We start from the raw sequence: 19,554 nt of genomic DNA on the forward strand, positions 1-19,554 counted from the left end.
TTAAGGTGGAATCCCTTTTCCTATTGTTTGAATCCATTGCTCTGTGTCATTGCTGTATATATTCATCTATAAATCGATCTCATATGTAAGGTGAGGGCAAGTTTCGTAGCCAAAATTAGGATTTTGATATGACTTTCAATAAGTCAGTGTGGCTGCTACATTCCCACTGCTCCCCTCTCCTCTTGGAACTTTATAAGAGGGAGAGCCAAAGAGCCACTACTGCTGCATCCTCCCCCTTACCTCTGGGAACTCCTATGAGAGAAGCACGAAAAAGACACTGCCACCATGTCCCCGGTGCTGCCCTTGTCTCTAACCATGAGGTAAGCTCCAAAGAGCCACTGCCACTGTATCCACTGCCCCCTTCACCTCTTGGTGCTCCTTTGAGGTGAAGTGCCAGAGCTGCCACTGCCACTACATCCCACTGCTCCCCTCACTTCTCTGAACTCCATGAAGAGAAGCACCAAAGAGTTACCCCTGCTGCTGCGTCCCTGTCACTCCCCTCCACCTGCCCTCAAAGTAGCGGCAAGAAGTGAGGGGAGCAGGAGGAATGTGGCAGTGGGTCTGAGATTTCCCTCCTGTGGCAGGGAGAGTGGTTGGTGGTTGGCACTTTATTATAGACCCCCTCTGCTCACTGCCATGACAGAGAAAACTTTCAGTATTGCCATATTGATCCTTATAAAAATTGACCTAGGGGTCAGTTTTTGGCATACATTTTTCAAGTTATAGATAAGTATATATGGTATTAGATCAAAGAATCTGAGGTTCAAATTCTGATCAGTGATGAAACTCACTGGATTCCTTTTAGCTATTCACACACTCTGAGTCTTGTAACTTTTTGAGTGTAATATGGGCTAAATGAATGCTGTCTTGTATTCCGAGGCAATAGAAGGTTATACTGTATTGCATTGATAATTGCATATCTAAAGTGTAATGCTACTACAGTGGACCCTTGTTATACGCTGGGGTTTGGTTCCAAGGTTGCCCATGGATAACAAAATCTGTGGATACTCAAGTCCCATTAAATATAATGACATAGCAAAATGGTGTCCCTTATAAAAAATGGAAAATCAAGGTTTGATATTTTAAATTTATACTTTTTTTGAACATTTTCAAACCATGTATGCTTGAATCTGTGTATAAAAAAATCCGTGTATAAGAAGGGCCGACTGTATTTTGAACTTCATTCCCAGTTTCTGAGAGAAAGGTGAAATATAAATCAAACAAACAGACATGTACTTTTTATATATATACTAATCTTGCATGTTTAATACTGGTTACATTTTCTTACAAAGAGTAAAGGGATATGTACCATTTACAAACATTTGCAAATGTTCTATTTACATTTAATTCACACACATTTAAATCATACAAACAAAAATCCATCAGTAATACCTTTATTGGACAACTGAAATGCACAATATACTTGTTGCAAGCTTTCAAAGCGCCTTGGGCTTCTTCATTAGGCCAGATGTTACAAACCAAACAGGAGAGAAAAAAAAAACAATTGAAGATGTTGTTTTCATTTCCAGTTACTTTTGATTGGGATTATGATCTGAGAGTTTTTAAATTTGAAAGCATCCGTGACATTGGCCAATACTTTATTAGTATTCATGGTGTAAAAAGAAATTATTTTCAGGCTAAGAGAATTTTTAAAAGATAATTGGTTAGACTAACATACTCATTAAACTAATTTGCATTAAATGTGCTTCTGCAAATGTTATTGCTTCCATTGTAGTAGCTGAGCTGCCGTCCTCAAACTGCTCACTTAGGAGAATTCCTACAATTTTCAGTGGTGCTGCTGGGAATCCAAAGGTTTGAGGACTGCATCTTTATTTAAAAGCCACAAATCATTACAGGGTTTGGTTTCATTTATTAATTCTGTTCTTTTCAATGTCATCGTTTCAAGGAATCAACTACCAATACAGCTTACAGGTAGATCTATCAATTATTTTTCTTGCAGTAAAGAAAATGATTGTTGTGTAATAAAAGTATTTTGTTGGACTTCAAAAAATCTTTATGTTCACAAATTGATCAATAGATCAGACCTGTCAGTTTATACCCAAGAAGCCAGGAACCACACTCTTAGTTAAATTATATAGATTTGTTTAAAGGAGGGAATCATAAAATAAAGGCAAGAGTCAAGATTAGAATAAAAAATAAATGATTACAGTGGAATCCTAAACTTTTAGGCCTAACAAAATGAGACAAAATTTCAGAGCCAGGAATATAGTGTGTTTCACATTGGGTTGCTAATTTGGCAGTCCCTCCAAGATGAAAAAAACAGGGCAATCATTTTCAAAAGAACATAACTCCTCCTCTAGGCCCTTTGATTAACTAACTAGACAAGGCTATTTTCTTTGAAGGGACTGGTTATTAAAAGAATGCAGTTATCTGTAAACACTCCCTTAGGATCTAGAGTTTTTTCATGAGACAGAACTTTCTAAGTTTTATCACGTCATGCTGATTTTAGCTATGAATGCAGATTTACTTTTCCAAAACGTTGAGCTGCAACATCAAGATCAGAGCATCTCTTCTAACTCAAAAACAATGTTTATCCTCACTACTTTAGTTTCTATTTGTAGAACATGGTCCAAGTTCCACTAAAAGTCATGGAAACAACAAGGACATTAGTACAGATTGAGTGTTCCTTATCCGAATGTTTGGGACCAGAAGTTTTTGGATTTCTCCCCGATTTCCATGAGATGTCATGGAAGTCATACCTAAGTCTGAACATGAATTTTGTTTATGTTTCATATGTACCTTATATACATAGACTGAAAGTAATTTCATACATAGTATTTTTTAGTAATTTTGTGCATGAAACAAAGTTTATGTACACTGAACCATCAGAAAACAAAGGCATCACTATCTCAGCATGGATAGATTTAGATTTTGGAATATTTTGGATTCCAGAATTCTGAATAAGAGATACTAACCTGTAGTCTGCAAATCAGGAAGTTTAGATTTGAACAAGCTTGCAAACCTTTTATCAGGTCTTATTGCATATCTAACTTTCTATGTTAATAAATCACTATTGCAGGGGAAAAGGGAAGACCACAAAACTGTAGAAACTGGAAAAATTTTGAATCTCAAATTCCAACAGCTACAAGCAGTTCATTTCCCCATTTACTGTAAAAGTTTGTGCATCAGCCATAGCAGCTCAGAGTTGTTACATCCAATTTCTAGTTAGATTTGATTGTCTTGTTTTAGGCACACTTATTTGGCCACAAAACTATAAAATGAGTGCAACATTCATAGTATATCATAGTGCATCACCTTTCAGAGATACTATTCAGAAACTATAGAATATTACTTTAAAAAAAACCTTAACTACTTGTAATTTCCCTGTAATTATCAGTGGAAGCCATTCACTGGTAAAGTAGGTGACATAAAGATGGGGGACCATTAAGTCTCCATGAATGGAGATGTAATTATTTTTTTTCTTACCATGCTCCTCCAAGCATAAGATGCAATAGTCCATTTAAGATATACTGTATAAACTATTTGGCCTACAGCATTTGAATCTAGGAGTCTTTACTCCATCAGTAGTGTTCAACCACTTATGCCAATGAGTGGAAGTGTCCTCCTGGGGGTAGCGGAAAGATCCAGGGGGGTTGGTAAGGGAAGAGGGGGCATCAGGGAGGGCTTCAGTTAAAGTATTCATGCTAAAGAAAGACAAGGGGAACCAGTGAGCTTTAGGATTGTGATGGGGATGAGGTTTGCATAAACTTTTTTCTTTTCAGGGTCCTTTAAAACCACCTCACAGCCTTGTTGATAGCTGTATGTGGTGGTGTCTCCCTCTCTTCACTTGCCCATGTGTACTCACTCCCATGACACCTGTGGCATTTTGAAACACAGTGATTGACTGAGGTGAGGAGTTGGAGTACATGGTGGCAGGGGAGAATTGGTGGCAAAAAGGAGCTTTCACATTTGGGAACCTGCTTAAGCTTCGTGAGCTTTGCTGGGAGTTGCCTGACAGACTGAAGTTGTGCTGTTGCTCCTGCTTTCTTTCATCAGACAGCTCAAGAGAAGAGGTAGCAGAAGTGTTGGTGGTGGAGGTGTCTTGTAGCTGTGTGGGGAAGACACATCTCTGGGGATGAAAGGGGAGGAGTATCCAAGGTTAATTTTTTGAAAGAGTCTTTCACCTCTCTTGGACTTGAGAGTCCTTCCTCACTGAGGAGAAGCTTCTCCCTTTGCACCCAGTTATCTTCAGAGCAGCAGCCAAGGAGCTGGTCGAGCAGTGTCTTAGAAGCTTCTTGCCCAGACTAGCCTTTGCCACAAGGTCAGCACTGATGAGAAGCTTCTTAGTCACTGCTCAGACAGCTACTTGGTTGGTGCCACCAGGGTGACTGGTATAAAGGGAACAGCAACCAAACAGCCAGTTGAGTAGTACAGTGGTCCCTTGCCTTATGCGGGGGATCTGTTCCGGACCCCGCTGCATAAGGCAAGTTTCGTCTATACTTGAGTCCCATTTAGGATAATGGGGCTTATCATGTGGCGGTGCAGTGGCGCACGTGCCATTCATTGGGTGCAGGGCTTCCAGCATAAGCTGGAAGCCGCATAAAAGGCACTCGTGTATGACGTGGGCACACTAATTTAAAAGTCTCTCACCCAGCTCAAAAAAGCTTGGGGACCACTGAGCTGACCTGTACTATTGTTTCATTATATACTTGGATTGGGGACTGTGATTGTATAATAAATTATGAATGTCTGTGCTGTGGATGAGTCTTGACCACCTGGGAGAATTTGAGACAAAATTTAGGAACTCTAAGATAAAAATGTAAATTGTAAGTTATAACTACATATATCCTCATTGCTTACCCAGCTTGTTGAGAGCAATTGGTTTACAGTTGTAAACTGCTTAGGGAGTGCTTAATGCCATATGAAGCCATATATAAATGAAGCTGCTTGCTATTGCTATTTTGGCAAACTCAGATCTTTGGATGTCACAAGCCTTGGCAGTATGAGAGGCTTGATTGTAATGAGATTCATGAGGATCTGGTTCTTGATTATGGTATGCATTGATAAGATCAGACTGTTGCACATTGGCTGGATTCTGTGTGTCAAAGGCTGTTGCCTCAGCCAGAGGATCTTGTTGGGGAAGCTGTTGAAGCTGCCAGTTTCAGGGTTTACAGTGCTGATTGGCTTTGGTTCTCCAAAAATTCCTCCCAAATTGGCCTTGCTGCTAGGGAGAATCATTGTCTCTAGTGTGTCTTCTTTGCCCCCACTGCCTGTATCACCTCTTCCCTCTGCTAGACATATGGGCTTTATATGATCCTGATAATACCTCTCAGCCAGTGAAATGTGGTTCTACAAGTGAAATGTGGACAGTTCATCATTGATGTGAATTACTTTTTTCAAAACTGTAACACTTTCTTGTGTATACAAAACTGCATGCACCCAATGAAATCTGTAGGATTCGCTTTCTGAAAAGGGCAAGAGTATCTGTAAGCAACTTGTACAATGAAATTAAAATGTTATATTGGTATTGTGTGCCTTCAAGTCATTTCTGACTTATGGGAACTCTAAGGCGAACCTATTATAGGGTTTTCTGGGGCTGAGAGTGTGTTACACATTCCAAGGTCACCCAGTGGGTTTCCATGGCTGAGTGGGGAATAAAACTCTGGTCTCAAGTCATAGTCTGGTGCTCACACTGCTACACCAGGCTGGCTCTCTAAAGTATTATAAACATCCCTTTAAAAAAAAATCAAGCTGTAAAGATGACTAGTGCAGAAGGCCCTGCACTTGTTGAAATTTGGTACCCATGATCCACTCAAAAGGGATTACTATGTGTGCAAATCATATTCTGCTAAGAAAAAGCAAAAATGTGCTCTTTTTTTGGCCATTCCCTCATGTAAGTCAGTGGGAAGACACATGACACCTCAGTTTTTGAAGAAAGGTTCTGCTTTGGGCCTCAGCCAAAGTGGGTCATACCAGAAGTAGTCTGGGTTGAATTAGTATACTTTCTGATGAACCAAGGCAAACTTTGAATTAAATCTTGCTTGAGAACCTTCCTTCAAATACAGTGAACATTTTGTTTTCTCTGTGAATTATTTTCAGCCTATGACTTTTGCTGGATATCTCATAAATTATACAGCTTCCCATATGTAAAAAAAAAAAAAAAAAAAACAACGGTTCTCATACTGTGGCTAGCTATGTAAGAATAAAGCTCCCATGTCTAGGAAATATGGGGTGTCTTGCATGTGCATCCACTCAGATACACACAGGCTTTGGTAGAGGCAACTCTAAGGCAGATGAGAAGAATGTGAGCCTGAATCATATTACTGCTGACTGGTTCTTATGCCTGGGAATTCCATATAGTCTTTCCTCTCCATTTTTAGAGTTACTTCTTTCCACTCATTCCTTGTAGTTTCAGTTGCAAAGGAAATGTTTACATCACCTCCAAGTTGAAAGTGAAAGGGCAGATCTTGGGAACTCTCAGGAGATCCAAGCTATTTCTATTTCACTCTTCAATGGCCCTGTTTCCGAGAGTACCCTTGGTTAAATATTGCCTGCAAAAATTTTCATGGTTCCACTGGATGCTGGGGTGGATATGCTGCCTCCCAAGCCTTGGTTTTCCACTATCTCACTCTAGGAATCTGGGGTTTAAAATTGCAGCCCAACAGCAAGCTTTGACAGCTGTTGTTGTTTTTGTTGTTGCTATTATTATTACAGTATTATTATTATTATTATTATTATTATTATTATTATTGGTCTTGGTTTAGAATTTCTAACAAATTTAGTTAGATATCTTTGAAACGCCTGAAAAATATCGTGATTTTTTAATGTAAGATATGTCTTTTCTGATATACATGTATTGATTTGGAGAAACTATTGAACTATGTATCGTTTTATTTCTAGGTGATTCCTTTACCCAGTTCAGATTTGCTGAAGAAAAGGAGTGGATCGTAGAAAACCTTTGCCCAAAGCAGGTAATGGAGAACAATTGTTTCTTGAAAAGATTCCTCTGTGGATTTTACTTCACTTTACCTCAGTAGTGGAACAGTGGAAATGCTGAAACTCAGATAAAGGGCTGTGACTTATTTTACTCTAGTGGGGAAAGTAGTGGTTTTTCAGCTATTCACAGAGCAACAAGCACAAATGGTGTAATCTGTATCAATTCTCATTAATTCATAATGAGTTGCTCAAGTGTTAACTGGCATGAAATCTTAGGGTAAAAATTCCAGACTCTGGTGTGCACTTTTCTCAGGCTGAAATTCTGTCCATTTTAGGAGTAGGGGCTTTTCAGCTGGTGAGACAGAAATGTATGATCACTCAAAGAGATTAAGATTCCAGCTAATGTGAATTAAATCCTTGTTACCATTCTTGGGTAAAGTGATTGAGAGGGCAGTTGCCTTCCAACTCCAAGCTGTCTTGGATGAAACCAATTATCTGGACCCATTTCAAACTGTCTTTAGGGCGGGATATGGAGTGGTCGCCTTGGTCGATGATCTCCATCTGGGCATCGACAGGGGAAGTGTGACCCTGTTGGTACTCTTGGACATCTCAGTGGCTTTCAATACCATAGACCAGGGGTAGGCAACCTTTTTGAGCCGGGGGCCGGGTTGCTGTCCCTCAGACAACTGGGGGGCCAAAGCAAAAAAAAATTAAAAAAAAATTTTTTTTTAATTTTAAATAAATAAATAAAAATATTTACGGTCTCTTTTAGGCATCCACACACACACACATGCCACATCCCCACACTATATCCCTAATCCCCCACCTTCCCACAGCCCAGTTGTCTCTTTTAGGAACCCAGACAGACAGACACACACACACACACACACATGCCACATCCCAACACTATATCCCTAATCCCCCACCTTCCCACAGCCCAGTTGTCTCTTTTAGGCACACACACGCACACACACATGCCACATCCCCACACCACAACAACAACCACCACCACCACCCAAAAACCCTACACGCGTCTAATCCCTCCACCATTCCCTCCTCCGTACACACACACTCCTACACAACAGAACCTCACAACCCCCCCCCCCCCCACACACACACACTGCCATCACAACGCCTCCTTCTGGGGCGTCCTTCGGGGAGGAGGAGGAGGTGGCGGGGGATGCGGGGTGGAAGGCAGCAAAGACATGCAGGACTAGGCAGCGGCCGGGCCGGGCCGGGCCAGGCCCAAGCCCAGGCTTCAGGGCTAGTCGCAATGCAGGCCTCGGCTGGGTCCAGGAGAGAGATGGGTGCCTCCTCCTTTCTCTATGTAGAGAGAGAGCAGAAGGGCAGGCTGTGCCTGGAAGAAGGAGCTGTGGGCCCTCCTCTCCGGCTGCAAAGAGAGAGACATGGACGCAGGCGCCTCTTCTTGTCACTCCCTCCTCAGGCAGGAGGGTTAAGGATAATAATGGAGGAGGAGGAAGAGGAGGAGGGGATGGCAATCTGCGGCAATCGGCAGGAGGACTGGGCTGGGGTCGGTCCCAAGGTCTCGCTAGGCCGGATCCGGCCCACGGGCCGTAGGTTGCTGACCCCTGCCACAGACCATGGTATCCTTCTGGAACACCTGAGGGAGTTAGGCATTGGGGGCACTACGCTTCAGTGGTTCCGTTCCTACCTCTCAGGCAGATTTCAGATGGTGAGACTGGGGGACAGTTGCTCTTCCAAGAGAGAGCTGACATCTGGCGTCACTCAAGACACCATTCTGTCCTCCATGCTGTTTAACATTTACATGAAACCTCTGGGAGAGATCATCTGGAGACATGGGGCACGGTGTTATCAATATGCTTCGCTATGCCTCCAACTGCTTTAGTGACCAAGGATGGCATCTCTTCTCTGAATACCTGCCTTGAGTCGGTAATGGGCTCGATGAGGGAAAACAAACTCAGGCTGAATCCAGAGAAAACTGAGGTACTTGCAATAGGCACCTCAGGTTTGGGAAAGGAAATTTACCAACCTGTCCTGGTCGGGGTCACACTTCCCCCGAAGGACAAAGTTCACAATTTGGGAGTACTTCTGGATCCGTCTCTACAGTTGTCATCTCAAGTAGATGCGATGACCAGAAGTGCTTGGTACCAACTTCGGTTGATACTCCAACTGCATCCCTTCCTAGACCGAAAGGACCGAGAGTCGGTGGTACATGCTCTGGTAACCTCTTGTATTGATTTCTGTAATGCGCTCTACATGGGGCTACCCTTGTACCAAGTTCGGAAGCTTCAATTAGTGCAAAATATGGCAGCCAGATCGATCACCGGTTCTTCAAGGTTTGACCACATAACACCAATCTTAAAAGATCTTCATTGGCTCCCAATCTGCTTCCTGGCGCAATACAAGGTGTTGGTTATCACCTTTAGAGCCTTACATGGCTTGGGCCTGAGTTACTTACGGGACTGCATCTCCCTATACAATCCGCCCTGCACTCTTAGAACAATGGGGAAGAACCTGTTGGAAGTAACAACAACTTAATATGCTTCAACTTCCCAAAGAGCCTTCACGGTAGCTGCTGTAAGATTGTGAAACAGCCTCCCGGAAGAGATCTGCCTTACTATCTCCCTGGAAACCTTCAGGAGGGCAGTTAAGACGGAGCTCTTCTGGCGAGCATACCCAACCGATTTTATGTAAGGCACGTATCCACCTCCTGAATAGGATGAGCACATCCTTACCCCTTATTCCAACTTCGCTTTGTGATATTCAGTTTGTAATTGTTAATTGTTAAGTATTCTGCTGTTTTTATTTAATTGTTGTGTTTTTAAATAGGCTGTGATCCCGCCTTGATCCAACTAGGAGAGACGGGAAAATATAAATAAATGTTATTGTTATTATTATTGTTGTTGTTGTAACACCAAAATAGACTGCAGAAGGAGTACAGAAAGTCCCCAGTTACTTGATGGGTTAGGAACTAGGTAACGGTCAAAAATAGAATGTGAGGAAAAGTTGCACTGAGTTTTTTTAGTTTGCAATTGCAAGACTGAACTTGAGATGGTGCCAAGTTGACTGGGAGAAGAATAAAAAACAGCATGTTGAGTAGACTGAGAGAAAAGAAAGCCAGCATGTCAAGTTGACTGAGAAAAAAAAGCAGCAATGTGTAGTGGAAATAGTGGCCCAGAGGTCAAAAGTGCAGTAGAAAGGTAAAGGTAGTCCCTTAACATGAATGTGTAATCATAACAGACTGTGGGGGCGGTGCACATCTCCGTTACTAAGCTGAAGAGCCAGCATTGTCTGAAGACGACTTCAGTGGTCGTGTGGCCAGCATGACTGCACTGAACACTTTTACCTTCCCACCAAAGTGGTACCTATATATTTACTTGCACTTTGACATGCGTTTAAACTGCTAGGTTGGCAGAAGCTTGGACTACTAACAGGAACTCACTCTATCATGTAGCACTTGGGCCTCAAACTTCCAACCTTCTGATCTTCAGTCATCAGTCTTAACCACTAAGCCACCACATCCCCGATAGTGCAATACATGGCTATAATTTAGATCTGTTAAAACACCGAGGCATCAGAAAGCAAGGCAGGTCTGTATGCAACAAGTCAGTCAAATCAGATGCAATTAGAATCCAGCCTCACTTTGTTAAAACTCTAAGAGCCAATAAAGACTGGCACTTTGTGCCGGCCTATGGGTGGAGTTAGGGCTCAGCGTCCACACGCTGCATGCCTTAACCCCACCCCAGGCCACCATTTTGGCATGTACCGGTCCACATGATGCGCGCCATGGTGACGCACCTCCAGTGCTGCATCCACATGATGCAGCACCGAAGGGGCATCATAAAGCCACGTTGCTGTGGCTATGGCGCACCTTGGAGGGCACAAAAAGGAGCCACTTTCTGTGGCTCCTTTTTGCGCTCTCCAGATGGCCAGATCGGGGTCATGGCATGACGTTGCCATGGCCCCAATCCGGCCAGTAAAGGGGCGGTCTTTATAGCCCCTAAGTTGTCAGTAATTTCACCCAACTCGTATGAATCATGTACAAGACCATGTTGAATAGAACAGAAGTTGGGGGAATGTGTAAAAGCAACAAAAATCCACCAATAACCAGGAAGAGGGGTGAGGAGAAGTGGAAAAAAATATGGATGATAGATTTAGATCTGGGATAGGTGTGGATGTTAACAACTGGAAAAGAATAAACACACACACTTCCAGGTAAATGAATATTGAAATGGAAGAGAACAATGGAAGTCTGAAGAAGGATAGAAAATATGCAAAAGCTGTCCTAGAGAGGATGTATGGGGAGGTGGAGTCTGTCCTGAACTAAAGCAGATTTTAGCAAGGAGAGAAAGAGAGAGAAGGAGAGAGATATGTCTCTGGACCCACAGTGAGCCCTTGGTATCTGCTGGGGTTTGGTTCTAAGAGCACACACACACACACACCATGGATACAAAAATCCTCAAATCCCATTATATACAATTGCGGAGTAAAATGGTGTCTTTTACATAAAATGGGAAAATTAAGGTTTTCCTTTTGAGGGAAAAATGGGAATATTTTCAAGCTGTGGATGGTGAAATCTGTGAATATGGAGGGCCAACTGTAGTTACCAGTCTTAATATGTAGATGTGCTGTTATCAGGATACGTGGGAGTGTAGTTACAGTTCACTTGCCAACTGAGGCGGGAAGTACCATCTCTGGAACAGCTACGATATTTTTATGCCAATCTTGTTCAGTTGGGTTCCATGAGATTGCTTCATCTTTTAATTAATTGTTTACTAAAATTTCTGGCTCCAAAATCTAATCTATCTAGCACCTGTTGAGTCTGGAGAAGGAAGCCCATTTATGAACTTTGTTAACTGGATTGCAATTTCTTTAAAATGCATTTCCTAGGAGTATGTGTCATGACAGGACCTTTCCATTTCAGGCTTACAGCTGCTTCTCTCTCATACTGAGCTGTTGGGGGGTATCTTATGGGTTGTCTTTGTAATGGTTCACGCAGTGCCATGTCGCTATAAGGCAATTCTGAAAACAAAACAATGCCTTTGCAGCTTACAGCAAAGTATTGGATTTGACACTTGTCCAGTGATGTTAATGGGATTTCTGCAAGGGGCAGAAGTTTGGTTCCAACAAAACCTTCAGTAGAAGATGAGCTGCCATGCTGTTCTGTTCCAGCTGGAAAGGAAGGAAAAACCTCTGCAGAACACATTGCAATAGTCAAAACTCAGAGGCCTGAATCTTGGGCATTACATATTGACAGTATTGAAGGACTAAAGCTTCCTCAAGCCATTCAGATAATAAAAGGAGATCCTGGAGTCTAGGTGGGTGCAGGAATTAATTCAGTAACAACCCAATACAGTAAATTTGAGGGACACAGGAGGCTGAAAAACAACCATGCATTTTAGGCACCCCTGGCTTTACCACATCATTGGAGATGATCCACATCATTTTGATGGTAATGTTTCAAAATGAAGTGTTACATGTGGTTGAGCACATATAGTAAGAAAAGAGGCTTGTGCCTAGGCCTGGAGTGCTCCTTGGTTTCTCTACCCATCCTCAGTTTAGGCCATATATCACTGATGTAAGACTGAATCTATGTGCTGATGTGGATCGCCAAAACAGAAAAGTGCGACTTTCCCAGTTTTTACCTAGTTTTCTGAAAATCTGTATGAAGAAACCATATGTGTGTATCAAAAGGTGAATATGAGTGCTTTATTAGAAAATGGAATGTAAGGCCGGAGGTAATTTTCTCTACTGTGGACTAGGAACAGAAATGACTAATGTGCTGTTGTGTGCCTTCAAATAGTTTCCAACTTAAGGTCCTATCAAGGGGTTTGTTGGAAAGATTTGTTTGGAGGAGGGTTGTCTTTGCCTTCCTCTGATCCTGCAAGATTGTGACTGGCCCAGGTTTGCCCAATGGGTTTCCATGACTGAGTAGCGTGTTATCCAAAATGTTAGGGTCCCAAAAGGGCACCCACAATCAATATTTATAGGGGAATTATATTAGTTCAATTAAAGCTTCTGAGAGAGATTGGACAACTAAAGCAGAGATCAAGCTTGTATATATTGGTTCTGAAAACTGAACTCCAGAATGCAGGATCCAGATGTAGTTTTATATAGAGAGGATCACCATTCATATAAAACACTCATACACACAAAGACACACACACACACACACACACACACACTCAAGAACTAAGGACATAAAGACTCCAAATTAGTGATATTTGATTGGTTTAAGATTAACATTCCGTGATCATCTTTTAGTCCTTAGTTTAAAATAGTATGATCTTGGAGTAACAGATATGTAAACAATTGGCTGGAGATTTGTGGCTTCAGAGTATACAGTGCGTCCTCGCCTTACGCGGGGGATCCGTTCCAGATCCCTCCACGTAAGGCGAATTCCGCCTATGCACGAGCCCCATTGGAAACAATGGGGCTCGTGTGCGGCAGTGGCGTGGGTGCGCGCGGGGCGCAACTGGCGCGCGCGCCCATTCAATTGAATGGGACGCGCCGCCCCTTCCGCCCCGCGTGCGCACCGCGGCTTGAGCGCGTATGCTCAAGGCCGCGTATGGCGTGCCCGCGTATGGCGCGGGCGCACTGCATAAAGCCAGTCACATGTTTATGTGACAGCAGTAGAATGGTTACTGAAGAAATTGGATGAAGTGAAAAGATGTTACTAGCTTTAACATCTAATTTCACTCTTGCTTTGAATTTAGATTTCAGACAGGGCTATTGAGGATTTTGTCTGCAGCAAATTACTTAAACTTTTCCTCATTTCCTGTAGTTCCTGCACTTCTGTTCTAAAGTCTCTGTGTGTCTCAGAAAACAATCAGTTAATTCAAGTATGTTTTGAGTCAAATGATTAACAGTTTGAACATATCATATACCAACATACCAATCAAACACCTTTGTGTCACAGACATTTGACATATTATTTGAATGAAAAGTAGACATAATTTAGACATTTCAAAAGCTGCTCTTATAATATACAAAAAAGTAACTGCTTTTGCATGATATCTCTTCTTAAGGCTACTATATGCTTCAAATGAGTGCAGATACAGTGATAATGCTTTGAACTATGGGCACAAAACTCTGCGCCATTTTATAGTTGTGTCAGCAAACTAATTTCTAAATGAGCATGCATTTGGAATTTTTTATAGACCAGAGAAAAGTTTTCATTTTTCTGCCTATCTTTGATATTGGCCCGTTTAATACCATTCTAGCTTTACAAAATTGGGAGAATCCTAATTGTTGCATTTGTTACAAAGAAATTCAAGGAGTGGTATTAGAATTATCTAATTTGATAATGCAGTTAACCCCTTTTTTCCATGTGTTGCTGGTTGTTCAGTTATGTTCCAGTTCTTATATGTATAAATCCGAAGATCTCAAATGGATCTGTTGCCATTGTTGAAATGAATTCAGCACTCCTTGCCTGGTATATGGTATTTGTGAGGTCAGTATTAATGCAGGGTTGATCTGATTTTGATGTTTTACTGTTTTTCAGCTGTCTGGACTATATGTTGACTGCCAATCCTTAGTGCAGGCACTTGAAGAACTGCCTCTGCATCTCAGACTGAATGTGGCTGCTGAGCTGGTGCAGGTAACAGCCAGACTGCTTACAAATATCTTGATTATTATTTTAAACTTCAGTAGTCCCATATTTTTTTCAATCGGTATGTGTTTTCCTATAATGCTTGTAAATTGTCTCACATCTGCAAGGCAAGAGGACTATTAAATGGAGGAATTGCCATCAACACTACTTATGTGTCATTGCTTCCTTGAAACATAGCATTTTCCACATGCTGAGCCTATCTCAGTCAAGGCCAGCATCCCCCAAGAGCTGTTTGTTCCAGTTTTGTTGTTTCATATTTTTACTACTTTTTTTTTCCTTAGCAGTATTGCAGAGAAAACAGAGAATGTAAAAATGAAATGCATGTTATATTGATTTCCTCATTATAGCTTTTACAGATTCATTCAGGATTCCATGCACTGATACTGTCTGCTACATAGTACATCTAATTCACAGTGGGAACTGCCATGTAGGCATGTATAGAATGTCTGTTTATGCCCAGGGTTTAGAACTTTCAGAAGCAGCATGAAAACAAGTGTATTCTGCAGATGAAAACAAAAATAAAATATTCAGGTAGTAGGATGAGTACTAATGAGACTCATGAGTTAAGCATGGCTGTTAGGCAAGATTTCATTTTATCAAGTGCTAGAATCTGCATTAGAAAGAGAAGTCTGTGTGACTACTAAAAACAGTTTGGCTCTTGTGTGGGATTATTTGAAGTGACTCAGACTCTGCTATTGCTCATTTTTCCTTGTTCCAGCTCAAAGTCCTCTGTGCATGTAGTAGACAAATCTGCATTGTTTTGAAAGTAAAATACATTCTTAACAAGCAAAATGGCAAGACTGGATGTCATCTTTTCCATACGGTTAATAGAGCTAAAGCAATTGCTGGCTTTTAAATACACCATTATGGGAAATTTTGTCTTGTAATGAAGTAATATACTTTCCTGTAGCACATGATAGAGGCATGTGGTCTGAATTTGCTTCCATTCTCTTTTTGCCACTGAACTGGCAAAAATCTGCTGGTCTAGATTATCCCGAAAACTTCTAATACCTTAATAGTCATCAAGTACAGATCTTTACTGTTTTTTGAGAACGAATGTTTCATATTGCATTGCTATTGTTTTTTTAATACTTCTAGTTAGATCAAATTAAAATGAAGATAAACTTGAAAGAATCAGTCATTAATATTTCAAGAGATAAGCAGTTCACTGCCAAAAACAAAACAAAAATCCTTGCTAAACTATCAGTTCTTCTGGTCCACCTGGCCTGATAATGCTATTTTTTATCTTTTGTTTGTGGCATGGGAATCATGAATATGATTGCATTGTGAAGAAATAAGCAACACCCCCCCCCAAAAAAAAAAAAAAAAAACCCTGTAAGCATAATATGGATAATAATTATCTTGTGAGCCACTTTGGGTCCCTTTCTGGGAGAAAGGTGGAATAAAAAGGAAATAAATAAATAACATAGCATAAAATATATATATAAAGAGCCAGTGGAGTTTCAAAAGCTTGCATGAGGTGTTTTGATTGGCCCAATAAAGGTATCCCTCTTTTGTGGCATCTGGATATTATTGCATTTTGCAATATGGCCAATGTGGTTGCCTCTAGATATAAAAAGTATAAAATTATGGTTGTGCTTGTTGTGTTTCCTTCAAGGACAGCAGCAGGACAAACATATCACAGGGTTTCCATGGGCTAAGATTGGTTCAGAGGGGGTTGCTCTTGCTCTCCTCACAAGTTAAGAGAGATGACTTACCTAAGATGCATTTCCATGGTAGTGCAGGGATTCAAACTCTGGTCTCCTAGCTCTCTAAAAATGTGGTAAGGAAGAGAAACCTGGAGCCTCTTAAAATATTTAAATAATTGTTATTAATATATTAATAATTGCTGTTAATATATTAATATATATTTTGTGTGTGATATGGAAATACTATTGCTGCTTGTGTGTGTTTTTCTTTATGACTTGTATCTTCATAAAATATATTTATTTAATAGTAGTTTTTCTCACGTTTAAACAAAACATCTCTTAAATTTTGTCATAGCATTCATGACTGTGTACCTTCCTCTTCTCTTATGACTGAAGGATGCAACACCTGCCATACTTCCCCAGATTAAGTTGAAAGGTAATGATGTTCCCAAGAAAAGTGGAGGTGAATTGAAGCAGCCTCTGGGGCAAAGTACAAATCCACCAGGCTCTTATCCTGCTGCAGACTCGGCTGACCGTTTAAAGGGGCCAAATAAAGATGGGCTCAATTCAGAGGCTCTCCAAAAAAGCCCTTCATCTTTATTCCAAGAAACAGATAATTTGGATGAAGACCTTGACCTCCTTTTGAAGCTAGATGCTCCTGTTAATCCTGAAAATAATTTTGAATTGGAAACATTATGCCCTGATACAGCATCTGGAGAAGATGTGAAAATGCCTCATGAGGAAAACAGTAAGTATTGATCAGGGATATGAAAGTGAAAGTCATCAGTTGGAAAAGTTCTTGTAAAAGGGGGGGGGGGGGGAGATAAATTAGATTTGTTTTATTGAGTAAAGTTCAAAATTCACTATTAACAATTTTTGAAATAAAGTCATTAATTAAGCTATTACTTAGATGGGAGAAAATTATGAAGATTTAACAATTTACATTTTCATAGTTGTCTAGGATTTTGCAAAACTGATTCTTGCTTATTGTTAGATCTCTAGGGTTGGGAAAATACTAGATTTAGGTCTAAGCATATAGAGCAAAGAGGAGAGGATAAAGAGATGAGGTTGTAAGGCAGGGTGGGTAACTGTAGAAAGATAGGAGACTTCAGAAGCCCCACAAGAGACCTTGAAGTGCTACCCTCCAACTGCACTTGCTCCCACAAAAATAAAATAAATCATTTTGTTTTGCATGGAATATCCCAAAATAATTTATAGGTAACAACATGAGGGCCATTTTCAGATTTCAAAATTGTTTCTTTGATCAGGAATTATTAAACTGAAGACATCGATTGACTTTCATTAAAAAAAATCATATTTTTAAAATTCTATCCAGCCCACATCCTGGCTGTGGGAAGCATGGTTTGTTTGTCACCCTTTCAATCTTTTTGTTTTTGGAGAAGGGAGAGGTGTTCCGAGGGAACTGTTATACACATTTGTTTTAGAAAACATGTTTATCACCCTTTGTTTAATTAACTTGGATTCTTCTACTGGGAGATCAGTTTGCAAACAGTATTTTTAAAAAATGTATGCCCTAATTATTTTCCACAAAATGGGACTCAAGACTCCTAACCATGAATGCACAATTAAAATATTCCATTCAAACATTCCATTCAAGACCATAAAATACATATTTAAAAGCAATTAAAAACAAATAATTAAGAAACATCATGGAACCCACTCAGACTCTGCCTGACTGCCAAAGGCCTGCCTGAATAAAAAAGAAAGTTTCCTTGGATTGAGATTTATTGTTACCATTGTTGTTGTTGTTGTTGTTATATTTATATCGTGCCTTCCTCCTGGTATAGGGACTCAAGGTGGCTAACAAAATTTAAAACAGCCTAAGTTAAAACAATATGAAACATTAAAAATACAATGGAGATGGAAAGGAGATGGCATTGAACTGCCAAACTCCAAGCAAATTGTTCGACTCGTTTCATGTATATATTAAATAGTTTGGTGAAAAGATAGAACTATAAGGTGAACAGTGGTTAAAGCATTGGGCAGAAGACTTCCTTGCCCACAACTTTTAATTCCAGAATATACAGGAGCCAAGAAGAAGGAGAAGAGGAAGAATAACAAGATGCTTACTTATAAACATAGCAGGCATTTGTCAGGTGGTCTTCACACTCACTCACACAACTCATTCTCCATTTCACTGTCTGTTAGAGTTTTGATGGCCAGGAAGCAATAGCGTTTGCCTGTCCACTGAGTCATAAACATATTGAAAGGATTGACTTCTCAGTACAGATTTATTCATTTTATTTATTGGATTATATCTTGCCTTTCTCCCTATGTGTGAATGCCCAGACTATCACTCAAAGATCATTTACTGGTAAGCAACCTCTCAGTCTCATCAGTTTGTAGAAATTCAGTCAGAGAGAATTCAACAAAAAGGCAGAGCTCACCTTGGACATAAAGTCTGCATCAGAATGAAAGACTGCTTATTGGGTTTTGTACAAACATCAGTGGTCTTGTCCTTTTCTTGCCTATAGAAATAGTTCTAAGACATGGGCTTACTTTAGTGATGTTGGTTGCTAAACTAACAAAACAGATTTGGTGGCTATGCAGTTTTGTAGACTGCAAGAAGGAAAATGTCAGGAAGGTCAAAAATAGACCTTTCCTCTCTAAATCAGTGAGGAGCTTATTTGAAAAATTGCTTCACTGAATGAATACACTAAAGAGGGATGCTTGAATTCTGGAGCCAGTGGTACAGCCTGCTAGCCAAAAGGCCAGGAAACATTGCCCGAGCACACAATCTAGCAGAATCCAGGGCAATGTCTGCCAAGTGACTGGCAGCCAAAGACATTTTGTTGATGACTTGACTGCTGGTTTTGCACCTACCCCTCCCCACCAACAGCGCTGAGCTAATAATGGAATAGTAAAATAAGAGCTTGCTGCAGAGGTTTTGAAGGGAATACAAGGGACATTTAAATGTCTCTTTAGTGTATTTTCTAACGTACATTCTACAGATTGTAGAATGTACTATGAAGAAAGTAGAGTCACCATCTCCTTCAGTACAATTACAATTGTGGCATCTATCTTTTGTGAGGAAGAGATGCTTGTTTCTGGAAGGAGGCCTAAATCTGGGAATGAATTTACCTAAACAGATCTGAACAATTCTTCCTGTTCATTTCAAATAACCTCAAAGCCTGTTCATTGTTGTGACTAGGGACTGAAGGAGGGAGAGCCATTCTGACGGTGACAGAGATAAACTAGAGGCTTGGTGGTCATCATCATTCAGTCTGATACAAACAAGGAAGTAACTTAATTTGGGTTCGTTGCCCACTTCAGATGGACTATATTTTTCCCATGGAGGAATCAGAAGTGAGTGAGACTTGGACAGCTGTCTAAAGTGTTATCATGAGCCTTTTAAATTGTGTCACAACTTTCTGTGCAGCTCCCTGATAGGGA

At 40.7% G+C, this 19,554-nt stretch overlaps 1 protein-coding gene across 2 annotated transcripts in view; it reads left to right on the forward strand.

Annotated features, from left to right (window-relative positions):
* AVEN (apoptosis and caspase activation inhibitor) overlaps positions 1 to 19,554 on the forward strand; it is a 143,256-nt gene that overhangs the window by 115,479 nt on the left and 8,223 nt on the right. For both annotated transcript variants that reach the window (XM_089521995.1, XM_089521996.1), the window contains exons 3-5: positions 6,862 to 6,932; positions 14,384 to 14,479; positions 16,537 to 16,888. In XM_089521995.1, coding sequence (XP_089378121.1) covers positions 6,862 to 6,932; positions 14,384 to 14,479; positions 16,537 to 16,888 — 519 coding nt within the window. The remainder of the gene's footprint in view (positions 1 to 6,861; positions 6,933 to 14,383; positions 14,480 to 16,536; positions 16,889 to 19,554) is intronic.

The sequence above is a fragment of the Sceloporus occidentalis genome, unplaced genomic scaffold (genome assembly GCF_023333645.1).
Source record: "Sceloporus occidentalis isolate IW3139 unplaced genomic scaffold, rSceOcc1.0.p SCAF_4, whole genome shotgun sequence".
NCBI lineage: Eukaryota > Metazoa > Chordata > Lepidosauria > Squamata > Phrynosomatidae > Sceloporus > Sceloporus occidentalis.